At 43.1% G+C, this 14,967-nt stretch overlaps 1 protein-coding gene across 3 annotated transcripts in view; it reads left to right on the forward strand.

The window, feature by feature from the left end:
• The window catches only part of LOC147210480 (cilia- and flagella-associated protein 47-like), a 43,610-nt gene that overhangs the window by 24,649 nt on the left and 3,994 nt on the right, over window positions 1-14,967 (forward strand). For all 3 annotated transcript variants that reach the window (XM_086130343.1, XM_086130352.1, XM_086130360.1), the window contains 19 exons: window positions 49-154; window positions 1,090-1,319; window positions 3,064-3,199; window positions 3,342-3,469; window positions 4,481-4,546; window positions 4,639-4,782; window positions 5,498-5,671; window positions 5,842-5,953; window positions 6,042-6,095; window positions 6,182-6,279; window positions 6,364-6,539; window positions 7,040-7,147; window positions 7,575-7,686; window positions 8,351-8,455; window positions 8,580-8,736; window positions 8,862-8,945; window positions 12,009-12,135; window positions 13,229-13,407; window positions 14,087-14,246. In XM_086130343.1, coding sequence (XP_085986469.1) covers window positions 49-154; window positions 1,090-1,319; window positions 3,064-3,199; window positions 3,342-3,469; window positions 4,481-4,546; window positions 4,639-4,782; window positions 5,498-5,671; window positions 5,842-5,953; window positions 6,042-6,095; window positions 6,182-6,279; window positions 6,364-6,539; window positions 7,040-7,147; window positions 7,575-7,686; window positions 8,351-8,455; window positions 8,580-8,736; window positions 8,862-8,945; window positions 12,009-12,135; window positions 13,229-13,407; window positions 14,087-14,246 — 2,456 coding nt within the window. The remainder of the gene's footprint in view (window positions 1-48; window positions 155-1,089; window positions 1,320-3,063; window positions 3,200-3,341; window positions 3,470-4,480; window positions 4,547-4,638; window positions 4,783-5,497; window positions 5,672-5,841; window positions 5,954-6,041; window positions 6,096-6,181; window positions 6,280-6,363; window positions 6,540-7,039; window positions 7,148-7,574; window positions 7,687-8,350; window positions 8,456-8,579; window positions 8,737-8,861; window positions 8,946-12,008; window positions 12,136-13,228; window positions 13,408-14,086; window positions 14,247-14,967) is intronic.

Here is a 14,967-nt window from a genome sequence, read left to right on the forward strand (position 1 = left end):
AGGCAAGACAGGCAAATGTGTTGACAACAAGTGTATGTCTTTTTCCAGGTCGGCGATATGGTCTACATGGTGAAGGCAATTGCAGACTTGCCGCTACCTTCACCTTTCAGAGTTCGGCACAGCTCAAACATATTCACCATCCCCAGGAACGCTGGTAAAACACAGGAGAACTTTTCTGCTTGTGTTATCATTTTTGAAATTCCACAAACTAATTGAGCCACATTGTCTATTGATCGGTGCCAATTTGGAGCTTCTGAATGATGTAAGGGTTGACTTGAAGCCAGTTACCAGTAGGAGTCAAGCCATTTCACCAAAGAAAATACGGCATCAGCTGTTTTCCTTGCGACTGGGTTACAAGACTCGAATTCTTTTTGTTTTGTTTGAGGAGCAATTCCAGGATTTAGGTTGCCCAAGGTCAAAGGTCTAAGGCAGAGGTTCGTAACCTTGTTCGAGGTACTGAACCCAAACAGTTCATGTGCACATTCATCGAACCATTCATTCGTGAAAAATAAAAATGTTTTTTAAAAATAAATTCAACACATAAAAACATTTATTAAAAACTGAAAAAATAAAAATACAATTTCAAGACGTAAGTATACGTTTTTTAAATTGTGCATAAAATGAACCATGCATGACGTACTATCACGACAGTGGGGTCGAGTCGGGTGTGACTTAACCTCCGTGGCGGAGGCTCCGTCGAACCCCTGAGACCGATTCACCGAACCCCTCGGGGTTGATTGAACCCAGGTTAAGAACCACTGGTCTAAGGTCTAAGTCTACTTACTATCACCAAACTGTCAGGTGCACCCCCGCGCGGCATGTAATAAAAACGCTTGTGGCAACGCGTTCGGCATGGCGTTGCGCATCTACCATATTCCCAAAAAATGCAAAACTCACCTTGCCCTGGCATGAAAATCAAGATGCGCCAGTTTTTACTCCAAACACACCTTTGCCTGTGGACAAAAATGGAGTCCAATATAACGTTAATTGTTATGGTAAATCCCAGTGAAGTAAATCTTCCCTGTGACATAGTAAGAGCTGTTTTATTTTCACAGTGAGATAATCTCATCAGCGTGTTTCCCTCACCAGTGGGTTTGGGTGGCTGTGTGTCAGCGCTGCGCCTGCGCTGCACCGTCGGACAGACCTGCGAGGAGCTCATCCGCCTTCCCCTGATCAACTCGTCTTGGGAAAGCGCCCTTGCCATGTGGGCACAACACAGAATGACCGCCATTGAACTCCAGAGGCGGATGCTGACTTACACTTTGAATAGCAGCAGTGTGAGAGCAAGCATGGCGGCATGCATGCTTTCCAAAAAGCAGGTATACACGCGTAACCGTATTTACCCTTGAACAGTGGCGGGGCTTCAGTGGGCTCCTGACTTATACACCTTTAAATGCCAACTTTATCATCTTGCATTCATAGAACAAAATACTAAAGCAGTCCTAAGCAAAAAGGCAATATAACATCCCGCAAGTGTGCCACGTGCTTCACCTGCAGCAGTTCAGAATCAATTATTTGTGTTTGACAGGGGATGATGCAAGTTGACAGTATCGTACAATTTAGAAATCAGTTGAAGAAATGTCCTCAAACAAAACTGACAAAATGCGGAATGCCGTTTGTATCAGAACTGGGTTATTTATCACGCTATTTACTGGAGCAGGGTTCCCACGGGTCCTTAAAGTTCATAAAAATCCATAAAAAAGAAGTTTTAAAATTATGTGCTTAATTGTCCTTAATTTTTAGGAATTTTATTTATTTAAGATAAGATAAGATAAGAAAACCTTTATTAGTCTCGCAATGGAGAAATTCCCAATTCACAGCAGCAAAGTTATGAAAGGAAGAAGTAGAACAACAAAATATAGGAGCTGCTGGAAAGGCAGCCACTCTCGCGGCGCCATTTTGAAATAAAAAAAACAAAAATAACACAACACAACACGTAGGACACAGACAGTCGTGCAATCTCCACCAATTTTCTGCATACACTTTGTTGTCTGAAGCAGTTCTAGATGAAAGAGGAGAGGATCAAAGTGTCCTTTCACCAGTGGGTCAGAGACGTCATGCTGAAAATGTGCAGACGTCTGCTACAAGCTAGGTTTTGAAAGCAAACACGAAGCTGTAGCGTCCATTGACGAAAAGAGATTAGTTCACTTCTCCTGTCCCACATAATCCGCTTCAAACTCCAAGCCGCGACTCCCACTTCCAAATCCGCATCAACGCTCCACGCTAACGCTCCTTTCTTTTCATCGTCGGCTGCTCAAGCCTTACATCCATCCAGCTGCAGACCGTTCAACAGCACCGATCTCTTCGCTGAACAAAGCGGGGCTGTGAAAAATGCTGCCCATTACAGGCGCAAGACACAAGCGCCCCGGGACTGTCCAGCAACGACAGTCAAATGGCGCCGACATTCCTCCCAGTCAAAACAGTGCTGGTATACCCATGCTGCCGAGAAGGCGCAACCACCAAGCACAGAGTCTCCTCCTTGATGAATGTCGTGGCCAAAAAATGCTGAAAAAAGTCCACATCAGGTCCGCACGACGTAACAACAAACACAAAGTGACAAAACAAACACAAAAAAAGCAAGGCTCATGAGAGCACTTGCCGACGGCTGCCTACTCGGGCGCCATCTTGACTTCAAAGATTCAAAGAAAATTTATTTATTAGTTTTCTATTTTCTAAATTTACATTTTTCTTAGTGTCCTTTATTTGAAAATGAATTCAAGTTTTTTTCATTTTCCGACCTGTAATACAATACAATACTTTGTCAGCAACGATTTGAACATTAGCTCAGGGAGATGTGGCTTTCTGTTCAGCCCGCATATTGCCGAGCGGGCATTAAATCCACCGTGAATCCCATGCTGAATGGAGAAAAAGTCCTTAAAATGGCTAAATTAGCCCTCAACAGTCCTTAAGAGGTTCATAAATAAAAAGCAAGTGGAAGAGTGGGAACCCAGTGGAGGATGATGAAATATGATTGACAGGGCTATTATTTGCTTCTTGAGGTGCAGGGGAACCGTTTCACTCTACTGAATATCCGCCCGCTATCCTGATTAACCTCATGTCTAGAGCCAAATGAGAGGTGTTGACTACAAAAACGGGGTCGAGTACAGCGTGGAGGTTTCGTTGCCTCGATATTTTGCTGTACCCAGCACTGTGACGATGCCTCTAAAGAAAGACACCAACATATGGAAGAATCCTGCAGGTACGCACATTGCGCATACGGTGGATTGAACTGTGATCCTATCTGTTAGTTAACACCACTATGTAGTTGTTATTTTACACAGACATTTGATTTAAAACTTCCCTTGTCATAGTTGGGTTGAAAGATATATTTGTTTGAATAGATCACGATTGTGTGGAAATCCCCTTGCGGTTCACGGCGGACTCCGTGGGACAGTTCTCGTGTCAAATTATTCTGAGGTCCTGCTTTGATACCAGAGTCTACTTGATGGAGGCCCTGGTCACCTCACTGGTACGCACTGACGTAATCGGGGGCTGATGCAAATGTGTGAAAAGCATTGACATTTTAATGCTCTACTGTAGTATGACCAAGAACCCCCCCCCCCCCCCACCCCCCAAATAGCGAAAATCACGCTTGTCACCCTTGCAAAAAATGTTTCTAATTGCCAATACTAATAGTTTAAACCACAGGTGTCAAAGTCAAGGCCCGGGGGCCAGATTTGGCCCACCACGTCATTTTATGTGGCCCACCAGAACAAATCATCTGTTTCAACATCAATGATCCTTGCTTAAATCTGTACCGAAATCTCAAATTGCCATACATAAAAAATAACGGTGACATTTTGCAATCATTTTGTGAGTTTGTTCATACTTACTAAAATAATTGAACAAATAGTTAACAAATAGTTGACTAGTAATACAAAACTAGTAATCTGCCTTTTTTTTTAAAATTTGTGCAAGTAATAATACGATGTGATGATTAAACATTTATTCGGTTTCACTGTCGTAACGGCCCTCTGAGGGAAGACGTAACTCCAGAGTGGCCTGTGACAAAAATTTGTTTGACACCCTTGGTTTAAATCATAAATATACCCCCAAAACAGTGTCATTCCAAACTCATATTACCCTTTAAAAGGAACTGCTTACAGATTATTTGATTGCAGACAAATGCGCCAGAATTGCATGTGGACACACCCATGTGGCAAAGACTGTTTTACTGCCACTAACAACCCAGGCTCAGTTGACCTCCTCCCCGAGACATACAAAGCTTTTCATTCAGTCAAGATGCATCACTCCATCATAGTTCCTGAACACCAAATCCTTTTAAAGAAGTCCTTGGGGGCATCTTGTGGCACCTTAGAGCAATTCAGACCAAACAAAAAGCACACACAAAACGCAAGGAGGTGAGCGTTTCAGCAAATAGCTGGGGAAAGCTTCCAAAGATAGTTGAGCGATGACTGTACTTTAATTTTGATACAAGTTAATTGAAAAAAAAACATGTTTTATTTGTAATATTGGTTAGGGAGGATCTGTTCATTTGGACTTTAGTTCACCCGCTCAGCATTCTGTCACACAAGATATACCTCTGGTGAGTTGTTTATCCAGCACTCCTTTATTAAATCTTCATAATTGCAATGTATAATTCCAAGAAGAGAAAAAGTATGTTCCCATTTCTTGCAGCAAAATGAGACCCATCAAGACTGGACCTTGAAGGCTGAGTTGTGTGGCGACGGCTTCTATGGCCCGACCGTTTTGAATGTACCAGCCGGGACGAGAGCTTGTTACCCTCTCACTTTCCATCCCACTTCACAATGCGTTGTCATGGTTTGTCTTCTTATTTTTACCTCCCTCTTTGTGTACTTCAATATAAATATGTAAGCTTTTCACCATTTTGCACACTTTCCCATTAAGTATGAAAAGTTGTCTGTATGTGTTTGTGCCCTCTGATTGAGTGGCAACCAGGCTTAAGGCAGCGATTCCCAGAAATGCTCCAGGAAATAATCCAGTTCCACCTAGTGGGTCTGAAAATGCTGATATTTTTTATGATAAAGCATATTTGTTTTTCTATCTATGCTGGCGACATATAGTGACTGGTAGAAAAATAAAACTTGTTCCAAAACATGGCGCAGGTGACAAATCCACGTCCAGAGAGTAAACAAGCTCATTTACCTGCTGGTGGCATGCGTTGAAGCACCTGTGGCTGAAGCCAAACTGTGGCAGGGTTTTTACTTTCTGGAACACCTCTGGAAGAAAGTACATTCAACCTGCGTGTCCACCTTTTGCCATTCATATATCTTTCATAAACAAGCTCAGATTTAGTGAGTCATATAAAATTGTGCGTAAAAAGAAATACCTTTTTTAGTGTGATGTATATACTTTTTTCTGCCATTCTTTTTTTTTGTTGGTTTGGTTGTGCGCCGTAAAATATGGGACTTGACTCAGAATGCGACGTAGCAAATCACTTTCCATTTTAAAGGTGCATTTTCTTTGAATTGCCGATATGGATCACAGGACTTGTCCTAATGGCTACTCCTGACAGGGGAAGCTGTCTTTGCATAACAGCTACAATGGGGTAGAGCATGTCTTTACCATCCGAGGGGTGGGTGAGCGCCCCCTGCCTGTGGAGCATCTCGTACTACGCTGTCCCGTGGGCAAGACCACTAGCAGACAGCTGAATGTCCCGAACTACACTCAGAAGAACATCTCTCTTCAGGTTGGTTTGAATTCCACTCGTTCAATGCATTTCCAATAAGATGCTGCAGATTTTGAAATAAGGGCGCTTCATTCATTTCTGAACGTGTGTGTGTGTGTGCGTGTGTGTGTGTGTGTGTGTGTGTGTGCGTGTGTGTGTGTGTGTTCGTGTGTGTGCGTGTGTGTATTAAGGTGATGACTGACCTATCCATTATGAGCGGCAATTCATCCTTAAAAGTTCAACCCGGTCAAAGCGCTCTGTACACCCTGGCTGTGTTGCCACGGAAACGTGGGGAGCTATCAGGTGACTTTTACCTCGGCTACTTTTTCATGCAATTTGAATCGAAGTAGTTAAGGCGAGGGTGCAATGAATATTAAAATGTTTCTCACAGGTTATCTGTCATTTGATGAGACTGATCAGAGAGATGAGAGATGTGTTGACAAAGGTAATTTTTTTATTTACACACAGCAAAGTCGACTTCAGCACAAAGTGTGAATGAGTACTTTTGCCCCCTCTGAACTTCCCTTTCAGGTAATATTGTTGGATGCTACCAAGTGTTCTACACTCTGGAGATAATATGTGAACCAGGATCACCTGTGAACACCTTGAATGTGCAGTGCGCCGTTCAGGTAAGCTCAACAACGCTCTGTTCCAACACCTGAGTATTCGGGAAAAAAAATACGAATCAGGTTTCGTCTTTGCAATGTCTCCAGAGCTCCGTCGCCATCGAGATCCCCGTCAGTAATCCGGGAGGGGAGCTCCTCCTGCTCTACGTGGACCTGGAAGGGGATGACTTGTGTGGAGCGGACTGGGTTTTAATCCCCCCGCAGGAAACACTTACCTACAAGGTCACATTTTCTCCGGGAAAAATGGGGAAGAGCAGAGGCAGGTTAGAGCAGTCCTCTTTTGTTTTTCACACCTGTGCACTTGATCATTCACATACAACGCTGGAAAAAATTAAGGGACAATATGAGAAGGATTCGTGCACTGTGTGGTATGTTAATTAACCACTCCCAGCTATTGTCAAACCAAACATAAAACAAATAGAAGTGACATGTTTTGTATCCCAAACAGTATTTTAACAATTTATTTGGTGCCTTAATGCTTACAACAATACAGTCAGAACATGTGACTGTTTTACAAGATTTTGTCCTTGAGTAAATGTTTAACTTTGCAAAAATCAGCTGATCGTTTATTTTTTTTTTTTAGATGCGATGTTTGAATCTTTTTCTTACGTTTGTAATGAGTGTGGTCACGGAACAAATTAAATTTATATCTCAAGGCACCGCTGCATTGTCATTTCTTTTTGGTCTTGTGATTTTTTTTCCCTTTGCAGTTCAGTCGCACATGTTTACTGATTTATTTTATTTTATTTTTTTTCTGTCCCAGCGTGGTGTTCCAGTCTGAACGAGTCGGAGAGTTTTGGTACCAGCTGGAGCTTTATGCCATTCCCTCCGCTGTTGTGACACTACCACAGGCGTGCTGTCCATTGGGCAAGTAGGTAGCAACACAAGGAGCCACAATCGGTTATTGCAAAGTACGCAAAACTGTTCCCCATACTTCTGTCAATCTTACGAGCGATCGTGCATGAGAAAATTGTTTATCCTCCTCCCCCCAAAAAATGCCACTGAACCATTTAATTATTGCTCCACACTTTTTTTTTGTGGGGGGGGGGGGGGGGGGTGAAGAAAACACTGTCATGACGTGTACAGTCCCTAAAAATAAAACTTCCCGACCATGGGTTCAGATTGGCCCTATTCTACTCAAGTACGCAGTGCTGTAGTTTGCCATGATGTATGAATCAGTTTTACTGCCCTCACTCAATGATTTGGGGGGGGGGGGGTATTGAGGACTTTGCGTTAAAAAATGCAGTTGTAAAGGGTATTGTGGTTTTTGTATTCTCTGTGTTTTTTGTTTGTCTCAGGTGGACGAGACAGTCTATTGCAGTGGTCAACCCAACGGCAGATAGAGTGAAGGTGACCGTGTCCAACAGTAACCCCAGAAACTACACGCTGGAACTGGCTTCAGAAAGCACTGTTAGTATTTGTTTTTTCTTGACTAAATTCTGTGCCTATTGCTCACAATTCGCATTAGACAAAGTTGTAAGGATCGGGTCGTATTCACTTTGCGGATTCTCAGATTCAGCATGGGAAGATTATTGTTCTTGATATGGCTGTTATTTGTGCCCATTGTTGTGTCGTCCTTCCTCCGGCTGCTCAACCTCTCTATCTAACCTCTGTTCCTCTACTCTAAACTTAACTTAAACTCAACCCAAATAGCCAAGGCAGACATTCGCCCCATAGAGAATGGATTCTGTTTGAGGTTTCTTCGTATATGGGGAGTTTTGTTTGATCATGTGGGGTTGATCCTGCCTGGAGGAAATCAAGACCTCGGTGGCGCAAAATTTTTTGAACTTTAATGAAAACAAGACAAAAGTGATGGTGTTTGGTCCTAGTGGCGCCTGTACATCCCGTCCTGCGGACGTGGGCCCCCCGGCTCCTTATCTTAAGCTAACAGTCTCGGATTTGGGTCTTAAACTGGACAGTGATTTTAAATCGGACCGCAAATTGGTGCCACTTTTAAATCCAGCTTCTTTCATATTAGGCAGCTGGCTAAAATAAAGCCTCTCCTTTCTCAAATGAACTTTGAAACAGTCGTTCATGCCTTCTTCACATTCGTGTGCGTGTGTGTGTGTTTCAGTTTACTGTAGAGCCCCACTCCGCCACCCAACTGGGGGTCATCTTCACCCCATCATCTATTGGAGAGTGCAACCACGGAGCAAAAATCACTTTCACCTGCCCTCAGGTGACACACCCTTAAAACTTATGGATTGCTCCCTATTTTAAATACATTTCGCCTTCACTAATTTGGTTCAAGCAGTTGCCTTTTTTTTTTTTTTTGCTGTTTTAACCTTTTTTCCTCATTGTAGTTGCAACAATGGTGTGTGTTGTTGTTCGGGCGGGGTCTCATGCCCGGACGGGAGGAACCTTTAAGCATCTCCTGTGCAGTCGGCGCCAGCGAGTCCTTCATCATTCGCTTCAAAAATCCCACCGAGCACCCAGCCACACTTGGGCTCGCACTTACAGGTCACAGGGCAAATGTTGTCCTTTCATGACATTCATGTCCACACACACACGTACCGTACATAAAAATCTGACACCATCATCAGTTGTTTATTTTTATTTTTATTTTTTATATGTTTGTGTAACAGATAAAGATCCAAGTGCTGGCCCTAGCTTGGTTCCAATGACTCCTGACAAGGACGTGTTCTCTCTGTCTCTGAGCCAGTCGGAAGGTGTGTTTACTTATTCCATTATGCAGAGAAACAGTTTTTTGTTTTTTTTTTCAAACGAGCACGTTGAGAATGCAAGACGTCCATTTAGCATAGTGCTAACAAAAAATGCAAAACGCCACGGACGGGGTGTTCCTTCTAAACTTCAACTGGCTCGTTGTCTTTATGCTCCCAAGAGCATGAAGGAACGGTACATCGAATTGCGAGTCAAAATATAACAGGTTTAATGCCAAAAAATGCCGTGGAGACTTATCGGCCCTCCTGGGTGGAGAAGAAAGTCTGAACTCATTCCCTGTTCATATGCACTCTTAGTCAACAACCACACAGGGGGTGACACCACCAAACAAGGTCTCTAAGCTTGGTCTTAACTGGTTTTGACTGGTCTAAACTAAATGCGAGGAAGGGTGCAGAAGATAGCGAAGTGCAGCGCGTCAGCAAATAAAAGGTTACAGGAATAAATAACTGTAGCTCAAGTCCCACGATGTATTCTAACAAGGGTAACAAATAGCGTCACTGTTGCAGCGTTATAACCCGACAAGCAATGCCTATATCAACACAAACGGTGCAGCAACACATCCAAACAGACACTCTAAAAAGATTCTCAGGCAAATGAGATATCATTAAAAAGACAAATTTAACTGCAGCATACCAAGGGCCGTCTCCATGTATATGTCACTTTGTTTGTATCATACTGCTGCCAGGTGGCCAAAGCGCAAACGCCTGTAGACGCAGCCCATTGTCCATTGAATTGAAGCAAATACTGTGGCAGAAATATCTCAAGTACCGTATTTTCACGACTATAAGGCGCCATTAAAAGTCTAAAATTTTCTCCAAAATGGACAGGACGCCTTATGATGCGGAGCGTCTTGTCTATGCGCTGAGTTCCAAAACCTGACTGACAGCCGACACGCTGTTTATATAGAGAAAAGGCGGAAGTGACTGTGGACAGGCATGCGGCAAAGAAGTCGGCCAATCAGTGAAGGGTGGGCGTGTATATATACACATATGGAGAGCGAGAGAGAGAAAAGGCAGATGTGAGTGAGGACAGGCATGCGGGGAAGAAGTCCGCCAATGGGTGAAGGGTGGGCGTGTAAGTGGACGCTAAAGGTACGCCCCAAGCAGGTACCAACACCTGTATAGAGTGTGGCTATGTGCATTGTTGCAAAACAACTTCGGTTTTGGTTTCTAAGAACCCCCGAAAATAAATTCTACAAAGAGACACGCCTACGAAGCTCAGTTCAAACTTCAAGCCATCGGTTATGCTTTTGGCATGCGTGCCCATCTCACTGCAGCGGTGAAAAACCAAGTCAAGCAAATGAACTCTGAGCTTGCCGTTATTCCCGGAGGCTTGACTAAAGAACTCCAACCGCTGGACATCGGCATCAACCGGGCGTTCAAAGTAAAGTTGCGAGCGGCATGGGAACAATGAATGATCGATGGCAAACACAACTTTACAAAGAGTGAGAGGCAGCGCCGGGCGAGTTGCGCCACAATTTGCGAATGGATTGTGGCTGCTTGGACGAACGTGTCTGCTTGCACTGTTGTTCGAGTTTTTGGCAAAGCCGGCATCATTTCTGTGGAGCCACATGGCAATGAGAGTGACTGACAACGAGAGGGAACACGGCGTTTTTGATGGATTACCGGTACTTGCACAATTGTTCAGTTCTGATACAGAGGATGAGGACTTTGATGGATTTCTGGGTGATGATTGATCGAAAAACGTGAGTACATTGTACGATGGCTAAATAAAATACAACGGAACTCAGTTTTCCGTTGCCTTTTTAAAAACGTGTTTTTAGCTTGTATCTGTATGTCTTGGCATGCTACCGTATGCTTCAAGCTAACGTGTTTTTAGCGTGCGCGCATGCATGCCGTATGTTTAAGCTGGCGTATGTTTTACCACTTTAAAATTGCGCCCAATAATACAGTGCGTTTTGTCTATGTGTAAAATACAGAAATAGCACCCATTAATGAGACTGCGCCCAACCATACGGTGCGTCGAATGGTCGTGAAAATATGGTAATTAAATTCTATTGATTTATTCATTAACTGTATATGTTTTTTTTAAACTACAATTTATGGCACGTGTCAAAGTACAAAGTCCCGGGGTCCAGATCTGGCCCGCCACATCATTTTATGCGGCCCGCGAAAGCAAATCACGCATGTCAAGTTCCATGATGCTTGCTAGAGTCTGAAATCAAAATTTGAAATTGTCATATGTAATCCACAACCACAGTCATTATTCTTGACTTCTGATTTTAAAAGTAGTTATTCATCTATTTGTTGTATGCTGTGTATGTAATATGTGGAGGGGATTAAACATTTACTGTATATGGTTTCCCAAAATTCATAGCGGCCCTCCTGGGGAAACCGTAACTACAATGAGGCCCACGACAAAAATGAGTTTGACACCCCTGATTTATAGAGTGCTCTTTTTTTTTCTTAAAAACGCATTGCACATTTTTTTTGCGTTTATAGTTGTCACAAAATAAATTCAACTTGTATTTCAAGGCTCCCCTGGATTCATGGTGAGCACTCTCAGCACAGTTAATTTAGAGATGCAATCTGATCTGATATGAATTTGCATGTAAATGGGCAGCAAGAAGGTTCAAATAACAGCTTCTGTCCCTTTGGACACGTTGTCATTAAATATCAATGTCAAAGAGATTCAAATGAAATGTTTCTTCTTTTAATTAAGTTACAGCTCCTGTGCCGTTCTTCCTTCCCCCAGAGTTTTTTTCTCAGTCCTGTAATTTAATAGTGGCGTCAGCGTCCTTTGTTGATTGCTGCAGTGACTTTTCTGCGCAAATTGGAGCATTTCCAGTGTCTTTTTTCAATTAAACAAAATTATAGACCACAGTTTTGCTCTTGTCAATTTTGTGGAAGCCAACACACCAAATCTATTATAGTCTACATTAAACCTTTCAGGGACAGCGGCTACTACAGTGGACAGCAGCTCATGTTATCCGGTTACATGGTGCACGAAAGGGTTAAAAGTAGAACTGATCAATTGTTTGGCCGTAGTTAATAATGGAAAAATGATCTATTCTCGGGTTTCTGCTGCAGGTATACAGATAAACGAGGGTGGCAATTTGGATGTGCCGGTGGTGTTTGCACCCAGGTCTATGGACCCACAGCAGGCTTGGCTGTGCATCTCGATGAAGCCACTCAACACCGCCACGAGTGGAAAAAGGTGCGTCGTATTTTCATTCCAACAGAATTCTGCTCTGGGTGTAACGCATCACACAACAATAAAAATTCTCCAACTTGATATTTCAAGTGACAACATGATCGGAGCAATTAATAATTTTTCACACTTGATATTCAGTACAATAAGGTGAATAAGTTAAGAGTACTTAATAATATTTGAGAAATAAGTGAACACACATCATTTCAAATTACGCCATGCTTTTTGACCTTTTGTGCCCACTCAAAGGTTTTTATTATTTTATTTTATAAACTAGTCCCGATTGAACGAAACAAGCTATGAAAACGTTTTTCTTTTTAGTTGAAAATGGCTTACCTTAACTAGAATCCTGTGTCGCATTGAGGTCCAGAAGTAGAAGAATCTACTTTTTGTTGATTATTGCGCCTTTTAGGGCTGTAAATCCCTGTTGTGGCCCAATGAAGCCACATGGTTAACTAGCTAGGGCTGGGTATTGATTCCGATTTCCAAAATCGATTCAATTCACAATTCATTGATTCGATTCACGATGGCTCGATTCACGATCCACTTTGATTGTGTTTTCGATTCAGTTCAGGACTTCACAGAGTACCTATTTCATTTGATAAAAGACGTTCTCAGACGAAGCAATGCTGAAGCTAGCAGAAAGTTCTTGCTGGTGCAGCCGTAAAAAAATATGAATATTTACATGAAGAATTGAACCCAGGTCAGTAACATGCATCATGTATGTTTTCCTGAACATGTCCTGATTTAAACAATAAATAATCATTTCAATGAATTCCAACCACAGGGCAGGCTGTGTCAATAAAGTGGCCTATGGGCTCATGATTTGCTTCAATGGAGATGACTCTAGCGGTGGTTAAAGGCGCAGGCGGTACTTGTCGGTTTCAGAATTATTTCCTACGAGTTTGTTTGGTTTTGCGGTGTTCAGTAATGCAAAACCCAACAAGGCATGACGGGCAGTCTGCCAGTCGCCGTGGCTTTATTTTGGTCTCAATGCAGCTTGCCGGCTCGTGCGCTTGGACTCCTCTTATTATTTTTTACCTGCGACTCATGACAAATTGTGAAGCGTTCAGCATGCTCGACGTTCATAATTAAACAGGGCCAGGAAGAAGCTGTCGACCATCTGTTGGATCTACCCTCTCTGCGGGATTCCCCTGAGAGCGCCTGTTGATAATTCACCGCTCTGCCTGGTCCAGTGTGAAGCGGGCTGCCAGCTGGAGAAGAGACTTGATGTCCTGCTCACTGGATTTGTGCCAGGAGCTGAAATTAAACATGAAGGTGTGGCTTGCATGCATCGTTACCTTTTTTTTTTTTTTGTAATGGCGGAGTGCCTTGCTTACTCCCCGAAGACAGCTGGGATAGGCTCCAGCATGGCTGCGATGGGCGGATGGATGGATGGAGTGTCAGCGTGGTGCAAATTCATGTTTATGTTGTACTTAGACCAAGGAGGTAATTTTGTGATTGACGTCCGCAAATTCATGTTTATGTTGTACTTAGACCAAGGAGGTAATTTTGTGATTGACGTCCACTTTCAAATGATGGAGTCTCTTCAAGGTCAAACGAGCAGAACAGAATGCTGATTATGCGCTGAAAGTCAAACGACAATTTGCAACATATCGCATCATACAGTATCTTTAGAGTCTCGATAAAGGCTTTGCCGATCTTTCATTATTTTGACAACCAATTCTCAAAGGGTGACGCTACGGTGAAAAAGTGGCAAGCCAGGTTGAGATTTATTCGCATTTTGATATACTGTATCAACCTTCCTTTTTGGCACGTACATATTCATTCAATAATGTTCGCATCAAAAATGCATTGACTGAAATTTGCGTTGTGCATCTATCGTGAAGAAGCCGAGTAGATCCGGCCGGATTGCTTTTGGGGAGCTGTTTTTGCACCTCTATCCTTCTGCGGGTGTGCAGACCCGCTCAATCTGTCTCCGAATTTACTCTTCCAGTTCCCCACGTGTTTGTGGAAGACTTCCAATGTGAGGTGTGTTTCGAAAGTGAAACCGAGGACTGCCTCACTGCCTCCATCGAAGCCGGGAGGAGAGACCCCGAGACCGGCGTTGTGATGCTCACCATCAATCTGCTCCTCAGTCCGGTCAAGCAATGCAGGTGCCGTCACAAAAATCTCTGGGGTGTAAATAAAAGCTTGATGCACATTGACAGGAGCCATCCAAGCGCACATTTGATTGATGCAGACACGCACAAACTTGCAGTCTCATATTTCCTCACAGCTTGACATATTAGCGCTCATTTTCATATGGATCAACACCTCCCAATATGTGAAGAAAAATGTCAGATATTGCACCCCCGCTGTGAGCAAGCAAATATGAAGTCATAAAAAGACTGTCACGATCCAGACGCTCAACAGGGGGGGAGAGCGTTCAATCACTCTGTCCTGTTGCTCTGTGAATAACAGATGACATGCTGAGTAAACACTGCATTATTTTTGGGGGGGGGGGGGTTATCCCCCCCCCCCCCCATCTTTCTCGTCTGCATTAATTTGTAACAGCCTGCATGCGCTAAGCCTTGCATGGGTTCACTCTGGATCCTCCTGCTTCTTCCCACTATGGGAAATTATGAATTAGGCTTTATTGAAGACCCTCCTGATGCGTCTTTGGTCGCTAAGCTTAAAAAAATACAAAGCTTTTATTTTGGCCACAAGACACAACACCATAACAGTTCATTTGTGGCTTTAACTTATTTCATCCAAAATGCATTTATTGACCAAATAAACTTTTTTTTTCCAATTCTTTTCAGTGGGCCAGGCACTGAGGTTTAGCTTCTTCCATCATGTTATTCGCATCATATTCTGATGCACATAATTTATTGA

The sequence above is a fragment of the Hippocampus guttulatus genome, chromosome 1 (assembly GCF_054856545.1).
Source record: "Hippocampus guttulatus isolate MCC_2025c chromosome 1, RoL_Hgut_1.0, whole genome shotgun sequence".
Classification (NCBI taxonomy): domain Eukaryota; kingdom Metazoa; phylum Chordata; class Actinopteri; order Syngnathiformes; family Syngnathidae; genus Hippocampus; species Hippocampus guttulatus.